We start from the raw sequence: 22,746 nt of genomic DNA, 5'->3' as shown, positions 1-22,746 counted from the left end.
TGTTTTGATAATTCAGATTTTAAAAAAATCATAGTTTTAGAACTCTACGGAAACTCTCAGATTTAGTCAATCCCTTATTTAATAGATGAAGAAATAGTTAAAAATGCTTCATAACTTATTAAAGGTATGCAGTTCTATAACTTTCCATACTGGCTGCAAAGCTCATCATTAAGAAATGCACTGATCAAAATAAAAAAGGGATCTCTGCTGTATGGTCACTCTTTCACGACTTTCAATTGGAACTACATTTATCCACTCACCCAAACTTGATTTTCTCCTGTGACCAACGACCTCTGTTTCCATTTTTTATAATCTTCCCTTTTTTATCCTTGCCTGACCCTTTCAATTTGATGCTTGGCACAACTTTTCAGGCTCTAATCTAGGTTCTGATTTTTTTCTCCCATACTTAGTCATGCCTCCTCAGAGCAACAGTCTTAGCCTACTCCCCTCCCAATCAATGTACTGCCTATGCCTTCCCCTTCAGGAGGTCACAAGATCAATCAGTGGCAATTCTCCTAATTTCTAACTTGACACACCTTTACTAGGCTGTCCATCTAACTCACACTATACTCAGCTTCTTTGAAAAACATACAAAGAAAAGCAACTCTTTTTAAAAACATCAAACTTAAATATTAAACTTCTTACCAGCATTTTTGAGTGGGATAAAGCTGTTCGTGGAGGGGGAAAAGCATGATCTGCTACTTCCAAATCTGGGTGTAGAATCTAAAGCAAAGAAGCTCTGTTATGTAAAATATCAATAAAACCTATTATTTGATCTACTGGTGGCATTAAGATGAAACAGTCTCAGTATGTGAATTACAATATATTCATCCCCTCCATGAAATACAATACATTAATGGTAGCTCTGCATGTATTATGTGAAAAGATATTCAAGAAAAAAATATTAAATTAAAATACCTGTTGCAGGGAAAAACACATAGTTGGTTTCATTTATTTGAACATAGCCGATCCCTTCTCCAGGGGATCTTCCCAACCAAGGGATCGAACCCAGGTCTCCCACATTGTAGGCAGATTCTTTACCAGCTGAGCCACCATGGAAGCCCAAGAATATTGGATTGGGTAGCCTATCCCTCCTCCAAGGGATCTTCCTGACCCGGGAATTGAACTGGGGTCTCCTGCATTGCAGGCAGATTCTTCACCAGCTGAGCTGACAGGGAAGCCGAATACTGATCTACCAGTATTATATTATACTGGTATACATATAAATGAAAATGTAAAGTTCTGAAATACACACTAAAATATAAAATAGTAGTCAGCTCTGAGAGAGAATGGTCTAGGGCAGAGCTATTTATCTATACAGTTGAAAATCTAAAGCATTTATTTTTATGTTTTTTAAATACAATTAAAAATTAATTAATTAAAATACTGAGAAGAAACAGAATAAGTCTGTGAACCTCACAGTCCAGAGGGGTGACAGTATAACACAATGTGACAAATATTATAAATATATAAAATAATAATATGTGAACATAAAGTATAAATAATTCAACCTAGAGAAAGTAAAAAAAAGAAGGCAACATTTGTGTTAGGCTTTGAAGGAAGGCAGGCTGAGGGGGCAGGTGGGAAAGACACATCCATGCAGGGCTTACACAGGGAAAATAATTTTGCATCAGTAAGCAGCAAATTTTTGTCTTTGCAGAATCACTTTCAAATACTGAAGATTTGGTATTATATTCTTACAATAAACCAAAAAGCTCAAAACAATATTTATGAAAGACACCAAAATATCAATAATACTGATAATCTAGTCATCAAATCGTTATCACAGTATAATAACATCTTCATGTCTATAAAAACATCCCTGATTATTATACTGTGTAACCATCTGATTACAATTATTTACTGACCAAATGAAGCTGATATACTTGTATGTCAAATCTCCCACACAGTCCATCAAATATGATTATCGTTTTAGTCCTATACGCTTATGTACACTGTAGCATATGATCCAACAAAGTGTTTGAAAACTGCATAAATAGGCATACCCAGTTTTACCAACACTGAATTTTACTCATTGGTCAAATTTGGTGGCACAAGTGTTGAAGGTTAAGGTTTAACAGGGCACAGCAAAACCTCTACCAAAAGTCACTGACTTAAGAACTAAAATCTTAACCTTTGTTAATTTTGGTACTTAATCCCTGAATAATTAAAAATATCATTAAGTAAATGTACATTAATATTTTAAAACTTATTTAACATTTATAGAACATAAAACTTTCTTCATTCACTCAAGTACTATGTTCTTAGCTTTTGCTCTATCCATATACCACCGATGCAACTGTTTAGCTAATATTTTTCTTTGAAATGTCTTTAAATCAACTCATCTCTTTATTTATTTATTTATTTTTTTTATTAGTTGGAGGCTAATTACTTCACAACATTTCAGTGGGTTTTGTCATACATTGATATGAATCAGCCATAGAGTTACACGTATTCCCCATCCCGATCCTCCCTCCCACCTCCCTCTCCAACCGATTCCTCTGGGTCAACTCATCTCCTTAAATCTAGTATTTTCTTAGATGATATCATCTGTGAAATCACAGGTTTTGTATGTTATTTTTAATAAAATAAACATTATAATAAATACACAATTATTAAAATTAAAAAGTTGCCACATACCACACCAGATCATCTCCATACTTCACTCTGGGAAACAGGCATTTGCTATCCTTTGTATAAAACATTCACCCTACTGATAAAGACTAGGAAACAGAGGATGGAATGTGATTTGCTCAAAAATACCCAGTGGCAAGATGCTGACTGGAATTTAGGTCTTATAAGTTCTAACCTAGCATGCTTTTTACTCTATCACACCTGGTATTCCAGAGTACAAATTATATTGGAAAAAGTCAGTCTTCTCTAAAAGTTCCCATCCTACACATACCACTATAACAAAACAAGGACTAACACAAATTTGGAAATTTCTGAAAATAAAACCCCTCCTGGTAATCTTAGACTTCTGAGTTCCTATGTAAGTTCCTATTTAAGGGGGAAAAAGATTTTAAACAGCTCAGACTGGAATACTATTCAAGAAGAATATGAAAGCCTTAATTCTAGTAATGGCTTGAAACGGAATGAAGAATTTCTAAGTTTCAAATTTCTGATGATGGATAAGTGGGCAACTAAAATGTTGTCAGTAAAATAAAATACTGTACTTTTTGCTTTTAGAAATAAACGAAGGTTGACAAAAAATAAATTTGCTTCAATGAGAAACACTTAGATCACAAGATTTTTTATAGCTTCAACGCACAGAATACTAGACATTTATCAATAAGTTACATCTTTTTGTAGTAAGCTGGAAACACTGGCCAGTCCTTATCACATTGCTTTGCAAGAAGCACATCTACCCAAGAGAAATGAGATGTCATTAAGAAAGATGAAGGAAAGGGAACAGGTGCTAGCTTCTAATGAGGGATGTTAGGAGAATCAAGGATTTTGAGGCATAGTCTGGACTTGTTTTCAGAGGTGTGTTTCTAATACCTAGAACAAATATTCACTTAAGGTTCAAAGTATACTCTTTAGATAATATTTTGTAAATTATCCTATTCTAACACTATATGAGAATACACATACATGTTTTAAGAACATATAACTCTCATTTTTAAGTAATTACACTGTCAATGAATGATATCCAATTACCTTAGTTTAGATTTAAATCAAGAGAAAAATGCTTCAAGAAATTAAGTAAATTAAGAAAGAATATATCATACCAAAGAAAGAGCTGCTTGAGTCTGATGTAGAAGTGGTTCCGGAAGAGAAGAGAGGTGAATACATTCAGGAATTTTAATAGTGCCTCCATCCAAATCAGCTATGATTACATCTAACTGAAGAAGATAAAAAAAATAATCTGTAATTAATAAAATGTCTTTCTAGATTGATTTTCAGCTACTGTATATTTCCCAGTTTCCTCTGAAATTAGATGTGGCATATGACTAAGTTTCTGCTAATGTAACGTGAAAAGTGATGTGCACATTTTCAGGCATTCAAAACAGAGGTCCAGTCAGGCCCTCCTATGCTTTCTTTCCCCTTACCATCACTGAAACTATGAGCTAACAACCCAATCTTGAACACATTCAGAGGATGACAATGCCTGAGTGGATTCTAGTGGAGAAACAAGAAGCAAAGAAGCATGGTCCTTCCTTGAATGAGTTCATGGAATAAATTGGTCTGACATAATGGAACACTTCTACAAACTGCTGCATGAGTGTTAAATAAAATTCCATTTTGTTTAAGCCATTGCATTTTGCATGTTTTATTATAGTAGTTCAGCCATATCCTAAATAACATAGTAATCATAAGAGTTAACAAGCAAAGCAACTAGTATACATCAAAATAGTACTGTTTAGGTAGCTAAAACACTAATTTTTAGCATTTTACAAAATCTATTTTAAAATAACATGAAAAATGTAATAGAGAAACCAGTCAAAATTATTGAAGGTATTATGTTGCTAACAGGATTAAAATTAATTCTAATTTATTCAATGAAAAGTTAAGAAATTTACTTTTGTCAATATTTGGTTTGTCTAACTTCCATAGGCTGTTTTTATTTACTGGGAAAATGCCTACAAACCAGATGAGTGTGTTTTTAATTAGTACTAATGAGGTTTCACTTAATGTTTATGGATTTACAGATATTTTTATATGTTGATATCAATGTTAAAAAAGAACCAGATATCAATATATAAAGTCAGAAAAAAGAATGAGGGTCCTGTTTATAACTGCAATGTGCAATGGTCTTCTGTCAGTTTAAATGACAATTATGATTTGATTACAATTGTAATTATACAGAAGTGCCTGAAAAATCCCATGGATGGAGGAGCCTGGTAGGCCACAGCGTATGGGGTCGCAAAGAGTTGGACACAACTGAGCGACTTTGCTTGCTTGCTTGCTTACCCACAGAGCTTACCTCTTCACTGGCATTTATAACTAAGATAAAATTAGAATAACAAACTCTTTAGGATTTGTGAATCACAGATGTCATATAACCCAACCTTTCAGTGAATAATTTTTCTTAAACTCCCTGTAAGGTGTCATTCAATCTGTCTTTGCACTCTACTTAGAGTACTCTTCACATAAGGAGACACATTCACCATCACTGGGCAGCTCTATTTAGTTGAAAACTCTTAGACTGAGCAGAAATTTGTTTCTATATCCACTATACCCACTGATTCTCTTTCAGCCTCTACCCTTCTTTCTATGACAGCTACTTAAATATTTATCTTTAGCTATCAAATAACATTAGGTTATTACCTGAGAAAATTTTCTTAGGCCCTCAAAGAATACAGTTTCTAAACTTTTGACATCCTAAATGTCCTTCTATGAAATTCAATTTTGTTGCAGTCCTTCTTAAAGCACACTGCAGAGAAGTAAACTTGTTTTTAAGAGCTGGTTGAATACAGAGTATTACTTTCTGTCCTTTAGTATTTCCATTTAGTATTAACAACAGAATAATCTGGGGGCGGGGTGGGGCTCACAATAAACTTGCATTCCATCAAAACCCCTCACTCCTTTGCAAATCCTTTTTGATTTTTGAAAGTGAAAAAGTGAAAGTAGCTCAGTTGTGTCTGACTCTGTGTACCCATGGACCATACAGTCCATGGAATTCTCCAGGCCAGAATACTGGAGTGGGTAGCATTATCACAGACCTCATTTCAAAATATGAATAAATTAAAGTACTCATAATAAAAGCATAAATAGACTGCTAACAATGGATAATTTTTTCTTCTTTTCTCATATGTGAGATGAAGAATATAGAAAGATAAACTTAATATGCCAAAAGAGGGAAATTTTAAAAGATTAATGAATTCATTTTATAAATCTCCTGTACTTGCTGTAAGGAAAAATTAATGTATTTAGGTTTTTTAATGATGCTGTGCTTCCAGCCAATCTTTTCTATTGGGAATGGAACAGATTTGAAAATAGTAATTAGTTTAAGTGCTATAGGACTGAGGAGGTCATGGCAACCCACTCCAGGATTCCTGCCTGGAGAATCCCACAGACAGAGGAGCCCGGCAAGCTACAGTCCATGGGGTCGCACAGAGTCAGACACGACTGGAATGACTTAGCAGGCAGGCAGGACTCAAAGAAATGTATCAAACCTCTGACCTCAGTAACTAGCAATTTAAAGGTGAATACTTACAAGTTCATGAACATCAGTTTTAAAGACAGAATGTACTCCAATAATGAAAGGCGTTGGGGAACTCAGAACTTCTAGGAGCTGAGCCGGGAGAATAGGAATATAAGGGTAACTAGAAATAATAAAAATACACGTGAGATATATTTGTTCTTCCATAATACAACATACCTTTCTTTCATTTTTATACTTTATGAATTTCAGATTATCTGTGTTTAGAAATTATCAATAATATTCTCAGAGTTGTTAATATTAAATTCTTGGGAGAAAAAAGATTTTAAAAATTCTTCATGTGAAAGGTATGATCTGATATAAGAAGATATGAAGTAAGCAGGGCAGCTTTCTTATCCCTTACCCCTCTAGGCAAGCAATCTCTTTAAGTTTTTCAAACTTGCTTGAAAGAACTTTTCCTTACATAGAGATCTGACATCAGTTGGTAACACTGACTTCCTGATGGAACATCCCCCCACCCCCCCACATACTGGTGATAATGCATTTCTCTATATAAAACAATCATTCGAGTTCCATTTTATCTACTTGATTTTTATATTTGGTAACAATGGCTAGGTACAAAATTAAGGTTTAGAATGCTCTCTTATCTGGAGGTTTAAAAAAGCACACAGGTTAAAAAATATTTTTAATAAAATCTGTAGACTGTCTAAATTTTTTCTAGGTCACTGTGATTAACAAATTGCTAAAAAATATTAGAATAAAATATTGTACTTACAGCACTCTCAGTCATCACTGTTTTCCTTTATACTTTTTATTACAAAAAAACTAACATCCCTCTCTGCCCCCAAAATAGAGGAAAAAAAGGGAAGATAAAGCCTCATGTATTTAATCAGCTTTGACAATCACCAATGCATGGCCACATATATATTTCTACCCATTTTTGTTCTTTTTCCTACCACATTATTTGGAGCAAATCCCAGATACCATATCATGTATACATAAATACTTTAGTATATATCTAAAAAAGGTAAGGGCTGTTTTAAAAGTAAAACTATAATTCCACTATAACTGCCTGAATTAACAATAATTTATTAAATAATCAGATAGTACTATCTTAAGACTTTTATCTCCAACTATATTCAAAGGGAATTAAATGTTGCTGACAATACTATTCAAATTGATTACTTTTTCATGAAAGGAATCAACACTCAATAATAGGCAACTTGGAAAAGTTCCAAATTCCAGGCTAGATTTCTATCAGAATAATGACTCTTCTAACAGCATAACATTGTAAAATATGCCCTTGTCATTCAAAACTGTTGTGAAATGATGTTTTGATTGATCATTGATAAGTAATGCATAATCTGGGAGTAAATAAAAATACCAAATAAAAACCCTTACCTATATTTAAGAGGAAACATTAATGACTCCAGGGCTCTACAAGCATCACTAAGTCTCTGGAAACTTGCAGAATGGAAGAGAACCTTATTTTCTGTAAGGACCGCACAAAAGAGGCTGAGGACATTCTGAATTCCTGAAAACACAAAGAGCAAATTCTTACCAAATGCATTTAATTTTATTATGTGCTGCCAAGAAACATAGCCTTACAATGACATGGAATGAAAAAGCGAATACTTAAAAAATCTCTGAAGAAAAATATTTAGTTAAACTAGGAATTCCAAAGAGCCTATGGGTATTTGTTTTCCCAAACTTTCAGTTTTGTTTGTCTTATTCTTCAAATCAGTGTACACTCATTGACTATATTAGTTAATTGGAAATATACTATTACCTTCTTTTTGACTTCATCTCCAAGGTCTGTACTTAAATTTCTATTTTAGATGCTTGGCCTTGTTTTAACAACTTTTTTCCCTTTTAAAGTTAATTTGTCTAATGTTAACATAACCAAACCAGTTTTGTTGTTGAAATTTTCCTAGTATATCTTTTTTTCAACTTTCTACATCAACCTTTCTCTACTTCTTGGAAATAGCATATAGCTGACAATTTTAAAAAATCTCCTCTAAAAGCATGAAAAAAGCAACATAGGAGAATAATATGAATTTATAGTTTACATAAGAGGAAATCAAAATGGCTGATTAACATGAAAAGAAGCTCCAACACTTTTAATAATCAGAAAAATTCAAACTAAAAAATTCAGGGGGTATGATTTTAAACCTACTACAATAGCCAAAATTAGAGTTTGACAATTCTAAGTTTTTATGAGGATGGTAGGGAAAGGAATGATCATATACACTGCTGTGACAAACATAAATAAAGTTAAGATGGACATGCACATACCCTGGTATCTAGTTAATGCAGTAATTTTAATAATTCCATTTTGAGTTATTTATCATAGAAACTTTCATATGTACCCAAGAAGATAAGGTACAAAAGGGAACACTATAGAAGTATTTAAATAATGAAAAAAGTAGATACATCCCAAATATAAGAATGAAAAATAAATTATAGTAAAATTTAAGTTACTAAAAATTAAACTTCTGACTGAAGATGGCAAATGTTGACTGAAACAAAAAACTAAAACTAAAATTTAATTATTCAAAATTTATAAAATGAAATAATTATTAAAGAAATTTAAATATTTTCAAGTGATATGGCTTTTGTGTGGGGTAGGTCTACGACTTTAAGATTAGAACATCACTAAGACTTTAGGGATACGTTTACAACCTGAAAATAAGAGAGCTAGTGCTAATATATCAGTGTGAACAACTCTCCCAAATATAAAGTTGAGTGAGGAAACTATGGTATAAAGTGATTCTATAGAATGATAGCATTTATATATTGCTTAAAACCATACAAAATGCTACTATATACCGTTCAGGTATATATCAGTACAAACATAGACCACATAAAGATATATTCGGGAATAAAAAGAACCAAATAAAGGATAGTGTTTGTCTCTGGGATGAGGTGGCATACGCAAGAAGTTTCAACTATAATCATGATGCCACATTTATTAAACTGAATAACGTGTGTGTTCAGTTGTTCAGTTGTTTTGGACTCTTTGTGACCCTGTGGACTGTAGCCCTCCAGGATCCTCTGTCCATGGAATTTCCCAGGCAAGAATACTAGAGAAGGTTGCCATTTCCTTCTGCAGGGGATCTTCCCAACCCAGGGACTGAACAGGCGTCTGTTCTGTCTCCTGCACTGGTAGGCAGATTCTTTAGCACTGAGCCACCTAAGAGATAACATTAAATATTTTTCTTTGGGAATAATTAAAGCTTACAAAAAAGCTGCAAGAACAGTGCACAGAGCACCCAAATATCCCTCACAATGATTCACTAATGTTGAATTTTGCTCCATTTGCTTTAACATTTGTATTTCATGTGTAAGCATACCCTGCCTCTTTCTAAAACCACACACATGTTTTCTGACCCATGTGACTGTACACATCATGACATTCACCCTTAAATATGTCAGTATGTTTTTCCTAAGAATAAAGATAATGTCTTCCTTATCCACAGTATGGTTATCCTCCTCAGCAAATTTAACATGTTGCAATATTTTAAGTCTAATCCAAAATCACTGCAGATGGTGACTGCAGCCATGAAATTAAAAGATGCTTGCTGCAAGCATCTTTCCAAAAGAAAAGCTATGACCAACCTAGACAGCATATTAAAAAGCAGAGACATTACTTTGCCAACAAAGGTCTGTCTAGTCAAAGCTATGGTTTTCCAGTAGTCATGTATGGATGTGAGAGTTGGACTATAAAGAAAGATGAGCACCAAAGAATTGATGCTTCTGAACTGTGGTGTTGGAGAAGACTTTTTTTTTCCCCCATTTATTTTTATTAGTTGGAGGCTAATTAGTCCCTTGGACTGCAAGGAGATCTTACCAGTCCATCCTAAAGGAAATCAGTCCTGAATATTCATTGGAAGGACTGATGCTGAAGCTGAAACTCCAATACTTTGGCCACCTGATGTGAAGAACTGACTCATTGGAAAAGACACTGATGCTGGGAAAGATTGAAGGCAGGAGGAGAAGGGGATGACAGAGGATGATATGGTTGGATAGCATCACTGACTGGATGGACATGAGTTTGAGCAAGCTCCGGGAGTTAGTGATGGACAATGAAGCCTGGCATGCTGCAGTCCATGGGGTCACAGAGTCGGACACAACAGAGTGACTAAACTGAACTGAATATTTTAAATCTAATCTCACATGTGTATTCTTATTTTGTTTCATTCTGACTCAAAATTATTCTTTGGAACTTTTCCCCTACCATAAGGATTCATTCTAAGCTCAATATTTCATTTAGGTGTCCCGTTTCTTTGCTGTGCTGTGCTTAGTCACTCAGCATGGAGCATTTCCACAGCATTAAATTATTTTCATTGAGATGAAATTCACATACCATAAGATTAAACATTTCAAAGAGAACAATTTATTGATTTGCTTACTAAATCATCCCAAGGAGTATATCCTACTCAATCACGTTCTATCATCCTTTACCATACTGTTGAATTTGGTTTGCCAATATTTTGTTGAAGATTTTTGCATCTAAATTCAAAACGCTAAACCTGTAGCTTCCTTTTCTTGTAGTGTCCAAGTCTGACTTTGGTATTAGGGTAATGCTGGCCTTGTAAAATGAGTTTGGAAGAGTTCCACTTCTTTTATTTTTCAGAAGAGTTGCTAATAGACAGCTATTAATTCTTCAAATTTTTCATTGGATTCATCCAGAGAAGCCATGTGGTCCTGGACTTTTCTTTTAGGGATGTTTTTGATTACTGATCCAATCTCCTTGTTAATAACTGTCCTGTTCAGACTTCCAATTTCTTTATTATTCTGTTTTGGTAGGTTTTATGTTTCTAGGAAGTTATTCATTCTTCCAGGTTATCTAATTATTGCTGGGATCACAGGAGTTGCTTATCATCTGTAGTGTTTCTGTGGTATCTTCAGTAATGCCCCCTCTTTCGTATTTGATTGTAATGAGTCTTCTCTTTTTTTCCTAGTCTAGCTAAAGGTTTATCAATTTTACCTATCTTAAAAAAAAAAAAAAAGCTTTTAGTTTCACTCCTCTTTCCTACTGTCTTTTCATTCTCTGTTTATTTTTTGCTCTGATCTTAGTTATTTCCTTCCTTCTACTAACTTCAGACTTCACTTATTCTTCTTTTTCTAATTCCTTGGAAGGTAAAGTTAGGATGTTTGAGACCTTTCTTTTTTCTTAATACAGATATTGATCACCATTACCATTCCTCTTACATCTGAATTTGCTGCATCGTGGAAGTTGTGGTGTTTGCTTTTCCATATTCCTTTGTCTCATGATACTTTCGATTTCCCTTTTAATTTTTTCATTGGCCCACTGGTTGTTTAAGAACATTCTGTGTAATCTCCATACATTTGTGAATTTACAAGTTTTCTTCTAGTATTGGTTTCTAGTTTCACACCATCCTGGTTGAAAAACACATTTGATATGATTTCAATATTCATAAATATATTAAGACTTGTTTGTGGCCTAATATATGATTCATCTTAGAGAATGTTCAATGTGTGCTTGAGAAGAATGTGTATTTTTTTGCTGCTGTTGAATGGAAGGTTTTATATATGTCCGTCAGGTCCATCTGCTGTAACATTTTCAGTTCTTGCTATTTGCCTTACTGATTTTCTCTTTGGATGATTTACCTGTTGTTGAATGTGGGGTGCTGAAGTCCTCTACTATTATGGTATTGCTGTCAATTTTTCCCTTCAGATCTGTTAATATTTGCTTTATGTATTTAAGTGAGCTGATGGTAGGTGCATAAATACTTACACTTATTATAACTTCTTGATGAACTAACTATTTTACCATTTGTTGCTATTGTTCAGTCGCTCAGTTGTGTTCAACTCTTAGAGACCCCAGGGACTGTAGCATACCAGGCTTCTCTGTCCCTTACCATCTCCTGAAGTTTGCCCAAGTTCACATCTATTGCATCAGTGATGCCATCTAGCCATCTCATTCTCCGACGCCCTCTTCTCCTTCTGCCCTCAATCTTTCCCAGCATCAGGGACTTTTCCAATGAGTCAGCTGTTTGTATTAGATGACCAAAATGCTGGAGTTTCAGCTTCACATCAATCCTTCCAACAAGTATTCCGGGTTGAGTTCCCGTAAGACTGACTTGTTTGATCTTCTTGCTGTCCAAGGGATTCTCAGAAGTCTTCTCCAGCTTCACAGTTCGAAGGCATCAATTCTTTGGCATTCTGCCTTCTTTAAGGTCTAGCTTGCACAACCATCATGACCACTGGAAAGACCATAGCCTTGACTATACAAAACTTCGTTAGCAGAGTAATGTCTCTTCAACACACTGTCTAGGTTTGTCATAGCTTTCCTGCCAAGAATCAAACATCTGATTTCGTGGCTGCAGTCACCACCCGCAGTGATTTTAGAGCCCAAGAAGAGGAATTTACCATTATATAATGACTTTGCCTCTTATTACAGCTTTTGGCTTAAAGTCTATTATGGCTGATATCAGTGTACCTGTCTGTACTTTCTTTTGGCTTCTATGTGCATGAGATACATTTTTTATAGTTTCACCTTCAGTCTAAATGTATCATGAAGGCTGAAGTGAATCTCTTTTTCTTCTAGGCTCCAGTGAGGATGCCAGCACCTAGCTTCATGCTAATTAGAAGCTGAACTTTCAAACTATGCAGTCAAACCCCTTTTGGGAAACACTGGGAGATGGGTGTTTTTGCCTGCTCCCTCTTCACTAAACACTGAACCTGGAGGGATAACCACAGTAAGCGCTCATGAAAGTGAAAGTTGCTCAGTCATGTCCAATTCTTTGCGATGCCATGGATGTCCGTGGAATTCTCCAGCCCAGAATACTGGGGTGGGTAGCCTTTCCCTTCTCCAGGGGATCTTCCTAACCCAGGGATTGAACCCAGGTCTCTCGCATTGCAGGCAGATTCTCTACCAGCTGAGCTGCAAGGGAAGCCCAAGAATACTGGAGTGGGTAAGTGCTCATAGCCCATTAAGAACTGCCTCTTTGTTTTCTATAGTACTATGGGACTCGTGAACACAAGCTCTGCTGGCTTTCAGAGTTAGGAGTTTGAGAGAACCATTCCTCAGGTGGGAGTTTAAAAAGTTGATATGCAAGATGTGTGGCCCCAACCTTTCACTCTTTTTACATTTTTAAAAAATTTATTTTAAATAAAAGGATAATTGCTTTACAATATTGTGTTGATTTCTGCCATACAGCAACATGAATCAGCCATAGGTACACATATATCCCCTCAGTTTTGAACCTCCCTCCCACCTCCCATCCCATTCCACCCCTCTAGGTTATCACAGAGTCCCAACCCTTCACTCTTCAGGGAAAAGTTGGGTTTTCGGGGTTCCATCCTTGTTATATGGTGCTATGCAAGGACTGGAGTTTATGGCAAGAGTGTATATCCATTATTCCTACCCATTTCAATGTGGATATTTTCTCAGGAGCCTAAGGTATAAGAGTCACTTAACTAGTTTCTCAATTTCACAGGGAATTGCTCCATGTGTAGCTGTCTGTGAGAGAGCGAAATTCAGGAGCCTCCTATGTTGCCATCTTGATCCTGAGTCTCAGCTATCCCTTCTATGGCTCTGTCATTGCCAGGATTTTCTGATTAAATTTCTAGCTGGTCTGCCACTAGTCCCAAATAGGATTACAATGCAGAAAAGCAGCATTAATTTCTTTTTATTTCCTACTGGATTCAACATTATTTTTGTTGAAAATGATGTTGTGGGCTTAAGCTTTCCAACCTTTTGGCAGCAAAGGTGACGGTTTTATGTCCCGCCCTGCCCAAGCAAAACAATCATTCTCATTGTGGGAAAGATAGGAGTCATCCAGGTAAGAACACTATTCTTATCCGAAGTTCTAGAATGAGTAAACGCTACTGAATTTGTTGTTTGCTTTTGCTCAATTTGCAGAGAATTGAAAGAGTTGTATGCAACAATTATCTAGTTTTACTGCTGGTTCTTTGGGGAGAGGATTTTCTGAACTCTTCATACTGCTATAACCAGAATCATTATCCCCAGTGATGTTGATTTTGTTCACCTAAACTTTTGTTTATTACTATCTAACTCTTCCAATGTATATTTCGTATTTTTCCTCGTAACTAATAAGCCATCTGAGTTCAGACACTTTAGATCACGCAAATATTTTGTTCCTCACCAAAATTTTTGCCTAGAAATAGCATCAATTGATCATTACTATCTGAATCAGTCTTTACTGTAATGATTATAAAATGCTTTTGCAAATCACATTCAACCAATTAGAAATTAGCACTTAATGTTCAGCAATAATCAGAACTCTCATTTATTCTCCCATTACCTACTTATTTATATATCCATTATCAGTATAGACTCATGGATTTCTGTTTTTCTATCCCAACATTCTGTAAGTTATTACTGACCTTAATTATGTTTGTGCCCATAAGTCCTAAACTTAGACAACGGTCACCCCTTTAACCTAATTCCTGTGTCCCTATGACATGAACCCTTTCCTTTTTAAGTTCTTTCTTACTTTCTAGCCTGACAAAATAATCCAGACTCATATTTTACCTACTCTGTCCCTGCTCTGAAGTTAGTCACCTCTCCAAGGAGGCCTGGTTCCTTCCATTAGAAATGGCTTTTAAAAATCAAGAATTGAAGGTATTAGGGTAAATGTTAGATCATTTCTGTGTCAAGGTATCTTTGTTTTGGGGTTACTTTTACAGATAAGTGTAGATACATGCACATATACAAACATATATACATGCATACAGACAGACAGACACACACACACATATATATATATCCATACACATGTATTTGAGAATTCCGAGTCCATATCATTACTTTCAGTTCCAATCTATTATCGCAGGGTCTCCCAACTGACTCCAATACATATTTATATGTTCCTTCTTCCAGTGAAAATCCTGGATCCTAATGACATAAACACATTTATTCATTTGCTAAATCTTATATTGGGGGCTTCCCTGGTGGCTCAGACGGTAAAGAATCTGCCTACAATGCAGGAAACACAAGTTCAATCCCTGGGTTGGGAAGTTCCCCTGGAGAAAACAATGGCTATCTACTCCAGTATTCTTGCCTGGAGAATTACATGGACAAAAAGCCTGGTAGGCTACAGCCCATGGGGTCACAGAGAGTCGGACATGTAGATGACACCAAGCTTATTGCAGAAAGTAAAGAGGAATTAAAGAGCCTTTTGATGAAGGTGAAAGAGGAGAGTGAAAAAGCTGGCTTAAAACTAAATATTAAAAAAAACAAAGATCATGGTATCCGGTCCTATCACTTCATGGCAAATAGATGGGGAAACAGTGAAAACAGTCACAGACTTTATGTTTTTAGGCTCCAAATGAGTGTGGATGGTGACTGCAGCCATGAAACTAACAGACACTTGCTACTTGGAAGAAAAGCTATGACCAACCTAAAAGTGTATTAAAAAGCAGAGACATTTCTTTGCCTACAAAGGTCCATCTAGTCAAAGCTATGGCTTTTCTAGTAGTCATGTATGGATGTGAGAGCTGGACCATAAAAAAACCTGAGCGCCGAAGAATTGATGCTTTTGAACTGTGGTGTTAGAGAAGACTCTCGAGAGTCCCTTTGACTGCAAGGAGATCCACCCAGTCCATCCCAAAGGAAATCAGTCCTGAATATTCATTGTAAGGACTGATGTTGAAGCTGAAGCTCCAATACTTTGGCCACGTGATGCAAAGAACTGACTCATTTGAAAAGACCCTGATGCTGGTAAAGATTTAAGGCAGGAGGAGAAGGAGATGACAGAGGATGAGATGTTTGGATGGCATCACTGACTCAATGGATGTGAGTTTGAGCAAGCTCCAGGAGATGGTGAAGGACAGGGAAGCCTGGTGTGCTGCAGTCCATGGGGCTGCAAACAGTCAGATATGACTGAGTGACTGAACAACAGCCTCACTCTGTAATCTAGGTTTCCTGGTTCAATGGATAGAGCCTAGCCTGGGGGAGCAGAGCCGTGGGTTCCTGTTCTGGTTGCCCCTAACTGTCTAGGTGACTTTATTATATTCGTTTATTCAACAAACATTTACTGTGTGCCTACCACGTACCTGACACTGTCCTGAGCCCTGGGGCAAGCATCAGCCCACAGAACAGTCACAGTTCCTGTCTTACTAGAGCTAATGGCTGAGTGAGGAGACAGACTACAGGAAATTGACAAGCAACCTGCCCTCCAAACCTTCATTTCCCAAACCTTACAACTCCACATATATGTGGAATCCAGGAAAATGGTACAAATGAACCTATTTGCAAAGCAGAAACAGACACACAGATGCACAGAACAAATGTATGGACACCACTGGGGAGAAGGGGGTTTGGGATGACCTGGGAGACTGGGATGGACATATAGACACTGCTAAGATAACTGGGGAGAACCTGCTGCTCAGCACAGGGAACACTCTACTCCTCAGTGCTCTGTGGTGACCTAAATGGGATAGAGATCCAAAAAAGAGAGAATGTATGAACACACACAGGTGACTCACTGTGCTGTACAGAAGAAACACAACATTGTAAAGCAGCTGCATTCTGATAAAAGTGTAAAAAAGAGAGCAGAGTTATTTGCTTCTATATGTCCTCAGTTTTAATATATTTTGCTTCTTTTGATTATGATTGGTCTAATACTATTTTCTGAGGGTGTAAGATCTAAGTAAGTTTGGAGAAGTCAAAACTTGAGAATTTGCTGTACCATTTTAGCAACTTCTTGTGAGTCCAAGTATTTAAAAATTAAGATTTACATTTAAAAAAGTCTGTAGTTGTAATTAAAAGTCTGTTAATTTCCAAAGGCTATTATGACAAATTTCCACAAACTTAATGGCTTAAAATTCAGAAGCCCTACTCCTGGGTTTCCCAGCTTCTAGCAATTGCCTGCATTCTTGAGCTCATGGACCCCTTCCATCATCAAAGCTGGTAAGGTTGGTTGAGTCTTTCTCTTTCGTGTGAATCAGAGTGCACCACTCTCACACTATATCTCCCTCTTCATCTTTTAAGGACCTTTATGACTACACTGGGCCCACCTAAAGGAATTGACATTCGAGTTGCAGTTTTTTGTTTTGTTTTTTTTTTTTTAAACTGGGAAAATTAGGAGAAAGGGTGAGGAAGTGTATAAGACTCTGTACTTTTTTTTTTCATTTATTTTTATTAGTTGGAGGCTAATTACTTTACAATATTGTAGTGGGTTTTGTCATACATTGACATGAATCAGCCATGTTTTAAGGATTAGCAGAAGTTAAGAGTTAGGGAAGCGAGAGCAGCAAGACTTTCAAAGTTGACAGACAACCACATGCAAAGAAACAAAGGACTGAGGGAGGGAAAGGCATTCAGAAGACCGACAAGGAGTTTTGCCAAGGGCAAGTTCATGAACAATCTATATGCCATTAGGAAGGAATCCAAACTTTTTCCCTGAAGACTCTGGGGAAGAACTTTTCCCTCTCTACTCCCCTCTGAACCCACTGTAATACCCACAAAAAAATAAATCCATTTTGATAATCCATCAGAAAATAAAAGTCATGGCCAGCATCATGTAGTATTAGATAAAAAGTGAAGAAGGTAGGTATGTGGCTCTCCTTAGAGAGCTTACATTAGTAGAATCAATTTATGACAGCAAGGAGTGAAATATTACACTATATTTACTACTAAAGGATAACATCTCATGTATTAGAAATGAGTCAGGGGTAACAGTCTAATGCTTAAAGGGTAAGTTTCTCATTATCCAGAAAATTATTTCAGTTCAGTTGCTCAGTCATGTCCGACTCTTTGTGACCCCATGGACTGCCGAATGCCAGGCTTCCCTGTCCATCAAAACTCCTGGAGCTTGCTCAAACTCATGTCCATCGAGTCGGTGATGCCATCCAACCACCTCATCCATAATATAAAATAAAGTTTACCTGTGAGTAACTAATGGATTGCTTAAATTTTGCATTTTTAAACGTGACATGCTTTAAGTTTTAGATAATTAACAATCTCAAACATTTTAAGAAATTACATGGATGTTTTTATTCCTAACCAGCACCACTTGTTGCTGGCTTCATTTTCCTTGAACTGCTAGTCATAATCAGTTTTCTAAATAACCTTGAATGTTTCCTAGTCTTCGGTAGCCAATGTCTATCCAAAGCTACACAATAACAGGAGAGAAAAACAGTATGAAAAGCAAACATTCCAGTGATAATTTCTACTGATTTGACTACAATGATACATACACATCCTGTTGACTATCCAAACAGTAAAACATTCTGAAAAATTACTTCCTGATCTTAACTTTTCTTTGAGGGTTAAAGATCTAAAATTCATAACACCAAACATTAATGAAGGTATTTGTTTCTTGCTTTGAAAAAACACCACAAACTTCTCTCCAGAAACCTCCCCTTCTCTGAATAATAAAGATATGCTATACAAATAGAACACTATGTCTCAGCTTTCAAATGGGCAAATTGAGGAATTGAAGGTCCTGGTTTTCTTGGCAGGTTATATTTCCAAAAGCCTTAAAGAATTTACTATGATTCTGTCAATCCACAATGGAGAAAATGTTAGAATAGTCATGGCTTAACAAAAGTCATGAAAACGGTATTTCTCATTCATTGATCAATATTTGTTGAAAGCCTACAAGAAAAAGAAATGCAACAAGGCAAAATGGTTGTCTGAGGAGGTCTTAAAAATAGCTGAGAAAAAGAAGAGAAGGGAAGAGCAAAGGAGAAAAGGAAAGACTTGATGCAGAGTTTAAAAGAATAGCAAGGACAGATAAGAAAGCCTTAAGTGAACAATGCAAAGAAATAGAGGAAAACAAAGAATGGGAAATACTACAGATCTCAAGAATATTAGAGATACCAAGGGAACATTTTATGCAAAGATGGGCACAATAAAGGAAAGAAATGGCATGGACCTAACAGAAGAAGATATTAAGAAGAGGTGGCAAGAATACACAAAGGAACTGTACAAAAAATGTCTTAATGACCTGGATAACCATGATGGTGTAGTCACTCATCTAGAGCCAGACATCCTGGAATGTGAAGACAAGAGGGTCTTAGCAAGCATTACAACAAACGAAGCTAGTGGAGGTGATGGAATGCCAGCTGAGCTATTTCAAATGCTAAAAGATGATGCTGTTAAAGTGCTGCATTCACTATGCCAGAAAACTTGGAAAACTCAGCAGTGGCCATGGGATTGAAAAAAGTCAGTTTTCATTCCAATCCCAAAGAAAGGCAATGCCAAAGAATATTCAAACTATCACACAACTTCACTCATTTCACATGAGTAATGCTGGTAATGCTCAAAATCCTTCAACACAGGCTTCACCAGTATGTGAACTGAGAACTTCCAGATGTACAAACTGGATTTAGTAAAGGCAGAGGAACCAGAGATCAAATTGCCAACATCTGTTGAATCACAGAAAAAGCATTCCAGAAAAATATCCAGGAATTCCAGGGAAACATCTACTTTTGCTTCGTTGACTACACTGTTGTGACTGTGTGGATCACAACAAACTCTGGAAAATTCTGAAAAAGGTAGGAATTTCAGACCACCATACCTGCCTCCTGAGAAACCTGTATGCAGGTCAAGAAGCAACAGTTAGAACTGGATATGGAACAATGGACTGGTTCCAAATTGGGAAAGGAGTACATCAAGGCTGTATATTGTCATCCTGCTTATTTAACTTATATGCAGGGTACATCATGCAAAATGCTGGGCTGGATGAAGCACAAGCTGGAATCAAGATTCCCAGGAGAAATACCAACAACCTCAGATATGCAGATGATACTACCCAAATGGCAAAAGGCAAAGAGGAATTAAAGAGCCTCTTGATGAAAGTGAAAGAGTAGAGTGAAAAAGCTGGCTTAAAATTCAACATCCCAAGAATTAAGATCACTGCATCTGGTCCCATCACTTCATGGCATATAGATGGGGAAGCAGTGGAATCAGTGACAGACTTTATGTTCTTGGGCTCCAAAATCACTGCAGATGGTAACTGCAACCATGAAATTAAAACACGCTTGCTCCTTGGAATAAAAACCATGACAAACCTAGACAGCATATTAAAAAGCAGAGATATCACTTTGCCAACAAAGGTCCATCTAGTCAAAGCTATGGTTTTTCTAGTAGTCACATATGGATGTGAGAGTTGGACCATAAAGAAGGCTGAGCACTGAAGAACCGATGCTTTGGAACTGTGGTGCTGGAGAAGACTCTGTTAGAGTCCCTTGGACTGTAAGGAGATCAAACCAGTCAATCCTAAAGGAAACCAACTCTGAATATTCACTGGAAGGACTGATGTTGAAGCTGAAGCTCCAATACTTTGGCTACCTGATGTCAAGAACTGACTCACTGGAAAAGACCCTGATGCTGGGAAAGATTGAAGGCAGGAGGAGAAGTTGACGGCAGATGATGAGATGGCTGGATGGCATCACCACTTCAATGGACATGAGTCTGAGCAAGCTCCAGGAGTTGGTGACGTACAGGGAAGCCTGGCATGCTGCAGTCCATAGGGACAGAGTTGGACATGACTGAACAACTGAACAATAACCAACACCACTATGCTCCAAATACTAGGAATATAATAATGAAGAAAAATAAAATCCCTACCCTCTCAGATTATCTAATACTTTACAGTTTAGTTCTGTAACTACCATTGAGAGGCAATGTTTCATATTTGTTACAAATTCAGTGCATTATTTCCAAATATGTTATAAATGGAAATCTTCTAAGTAAAAAAATAACTAAATGTAACTCAACTGGGCAACTATACATGGGTGTATTTCAGTGGTTATGAACATTTTTATCCCCTTGAATGTGACATGAATTAAATACACTTTGCATGCATGCCAGGTCGCTTCACTTGTTCCTGACTCTTTGTCACCCTGTGGACTATAGCCCACCAGGCTCCTCTGTCCATTGGATTTCCCAGGCAGGAATACTGGAATGGATGCCATTTCCTTCTCCAGGGAATCTTCCTGACTGAGGGGTTGAACTCAGTCTCCTGCACCGGCAGGCAGAGTCTTTACTGCTGAGCTACCAGGGAAGCCTGTTTAGTGGTAGCATTTAACCATTTAGTGTTAGTATTTAAACACAATAAAAGGAAAATGGAAAATCCTTTGAATTAGGATTCTTCTGAACTGTCCTCAAATGATATCATGTAGCAAGCAGATATTAAATACTTTATTTATGTATGATTCTAGCAAGCAGAGTACATTAATCAGCAACCCATTGGTCATGACTGTTAGTATTTGGTATTTTGAAAATAGTTTCCTTTATAAACCTAGCATAAATATTAAATGTTTAATTTTTAAAAGAAAGCAATCAGTTTTCTGATAACATTGTGACCAATTCTGAATGCTCAAGCTTCATCAAATATCTTATTATTTCATGAATGCCTATCATGGGTCTATATCATTGCTTATGTCTTTCTCTCTGCCTGGAATGTCCTTCCACTTTTCTAGCTAGTAAAAGTTAGCTCTTAGTATCTCTATTATTGCACTAATTACACTGTACTATAATTTTTAAAACATATAAAAGTATTATCTGGGATAAGAGCATGCGACAGTTTTATCTTTACATCCCTAGTGACTAGCACAAGACTTGACATATGGTAATGGTTCTGTAAGTATTTGACCAAAAAAATTATACTCCTGTAGATAGGCATCATAGAAATTTTGTTCTTTCTACTAATTATTATAAAAACTTAAAATTGAAACAGTCTTCCCTAGAAATTCTTAGGACTACGGAATAAAGTAGACATGGTAAGAAGCATCTTCAGAAAAGTGCTCCAGACAGACTAGTGAGGAGATTTAATTTGTTTCAAAACCTCAAGACAAATAGCTGACAATCAAACTACCTCAAAATGATTAATCATACATATAGTTACAGTAAAACACTAAATTTCCTATTTCTTCCTTTTCTACCTAGAGCACAATATTCCATTTACAGTAATGATCTAAACTTTTGTGCCCACAAATTCTCCAACTACATGTTCAACTACATACAATAAGAAAGAAAATGGCTACTTCATTTTTTTCAATTGTAATTGAGAATAAGACTAAATCAAGTACTAGTGTTATATGAATGATCTAGGAAAACTAAATGAAAACAGTAATGTGATCCAAGACTCTAGATTTTGATCATTTAAGGAAAAAGGACAAAAATCATCCTACAACTGATGCATTAATCATGTGGTTCATAAATTTACCAATCAACATATTCTTCTAAAGCTGTTACCTTTAAAGAGAAGAATTTTCCACAACTTAAGCCTTCATTCTTTCCTCTAATAATCTTTCTTCTTTCTTTTCAGGAACATAAATTACTTTTGATATGCTTATAAAAGTTAATATCACTTTAAGAATAATTATATAGCATTACAATCAGAAGCTTTTCCAGAGGAAGACAAAAGAGAGAATGTCACAAGTTTTCCATTAAAACATTTAAGAGCAGAAATAACTTTTTGAATAGCAAGTATGGTTACAATCAACATTTTAAGGATGTTTATATAAAAAGGAAAAATAATGTTTGTAAGATAAACTGAAGAAAAAACTCTAGCAATTTTAATAATTAAAAAAAAAATCTCTACTTAGTATTAGAGATAATACACAGAAATATTGACTCAATAATAGCCCATGAAAAACTGGCTAAATATGGGTAAGCAAAAAGAAAGTATGCATAT

The 22,746-nt window shown here is 36.1% G+C and overlaps 1 protein-coding gene across 6 annotated transcripts in view; it reads right to left on the bottom strand.

The window, feature by feature from the left end:
• Positions 1–22,746, bottom strand: part of SBF2 (SET binding factor 2) — a 489,641-nt gene that overhangs the window by 219,255 nt on the left and 247,640 nt on the right. For all 6 annotated transcript variants that reach the window (XM_061147798.1, XM_061147803.1, XM_061147799.1 and 3 more), the window contains 4 exons: positions 7,508–7,640; positions 6,161–6,269; positions 3,732–3,845; positions 646–723 (listed from right to left, as the gene is read on the bottom strand). In XM_061147798.1, coding sequence (XP_061003781.1) covers positions 646–723; positions 3,732–3,845; positions 6,161–6,269; positions 7,508–7,640 — 434 coding nt within the window. The remainder of the gene's footprint in view (positions 1–645; positions 724–3,731; positions 3,846–6,160; positions 6,270–7,507; positions 7,641–22,746) is intronic.

The sequence above is a fragment of the Dama dama genome, chromosome 1 (assembly GCF_033118175.1).
Source record: "Dama dama isolate Ldn47 chromosome 1, ASM3311817v1, whole genome shotgun sequence".
In the NCBI taxonomy this organism is placed as follows: domain Eukaryota; kingdom Metazoa; phylum Chordata; class Mammalia; order Artiodactyla; family Cervidae; genus Dama; species Dama dama.
This window is presented reverse-complemented; position numbering and strand designations above follow the sequence as displayed.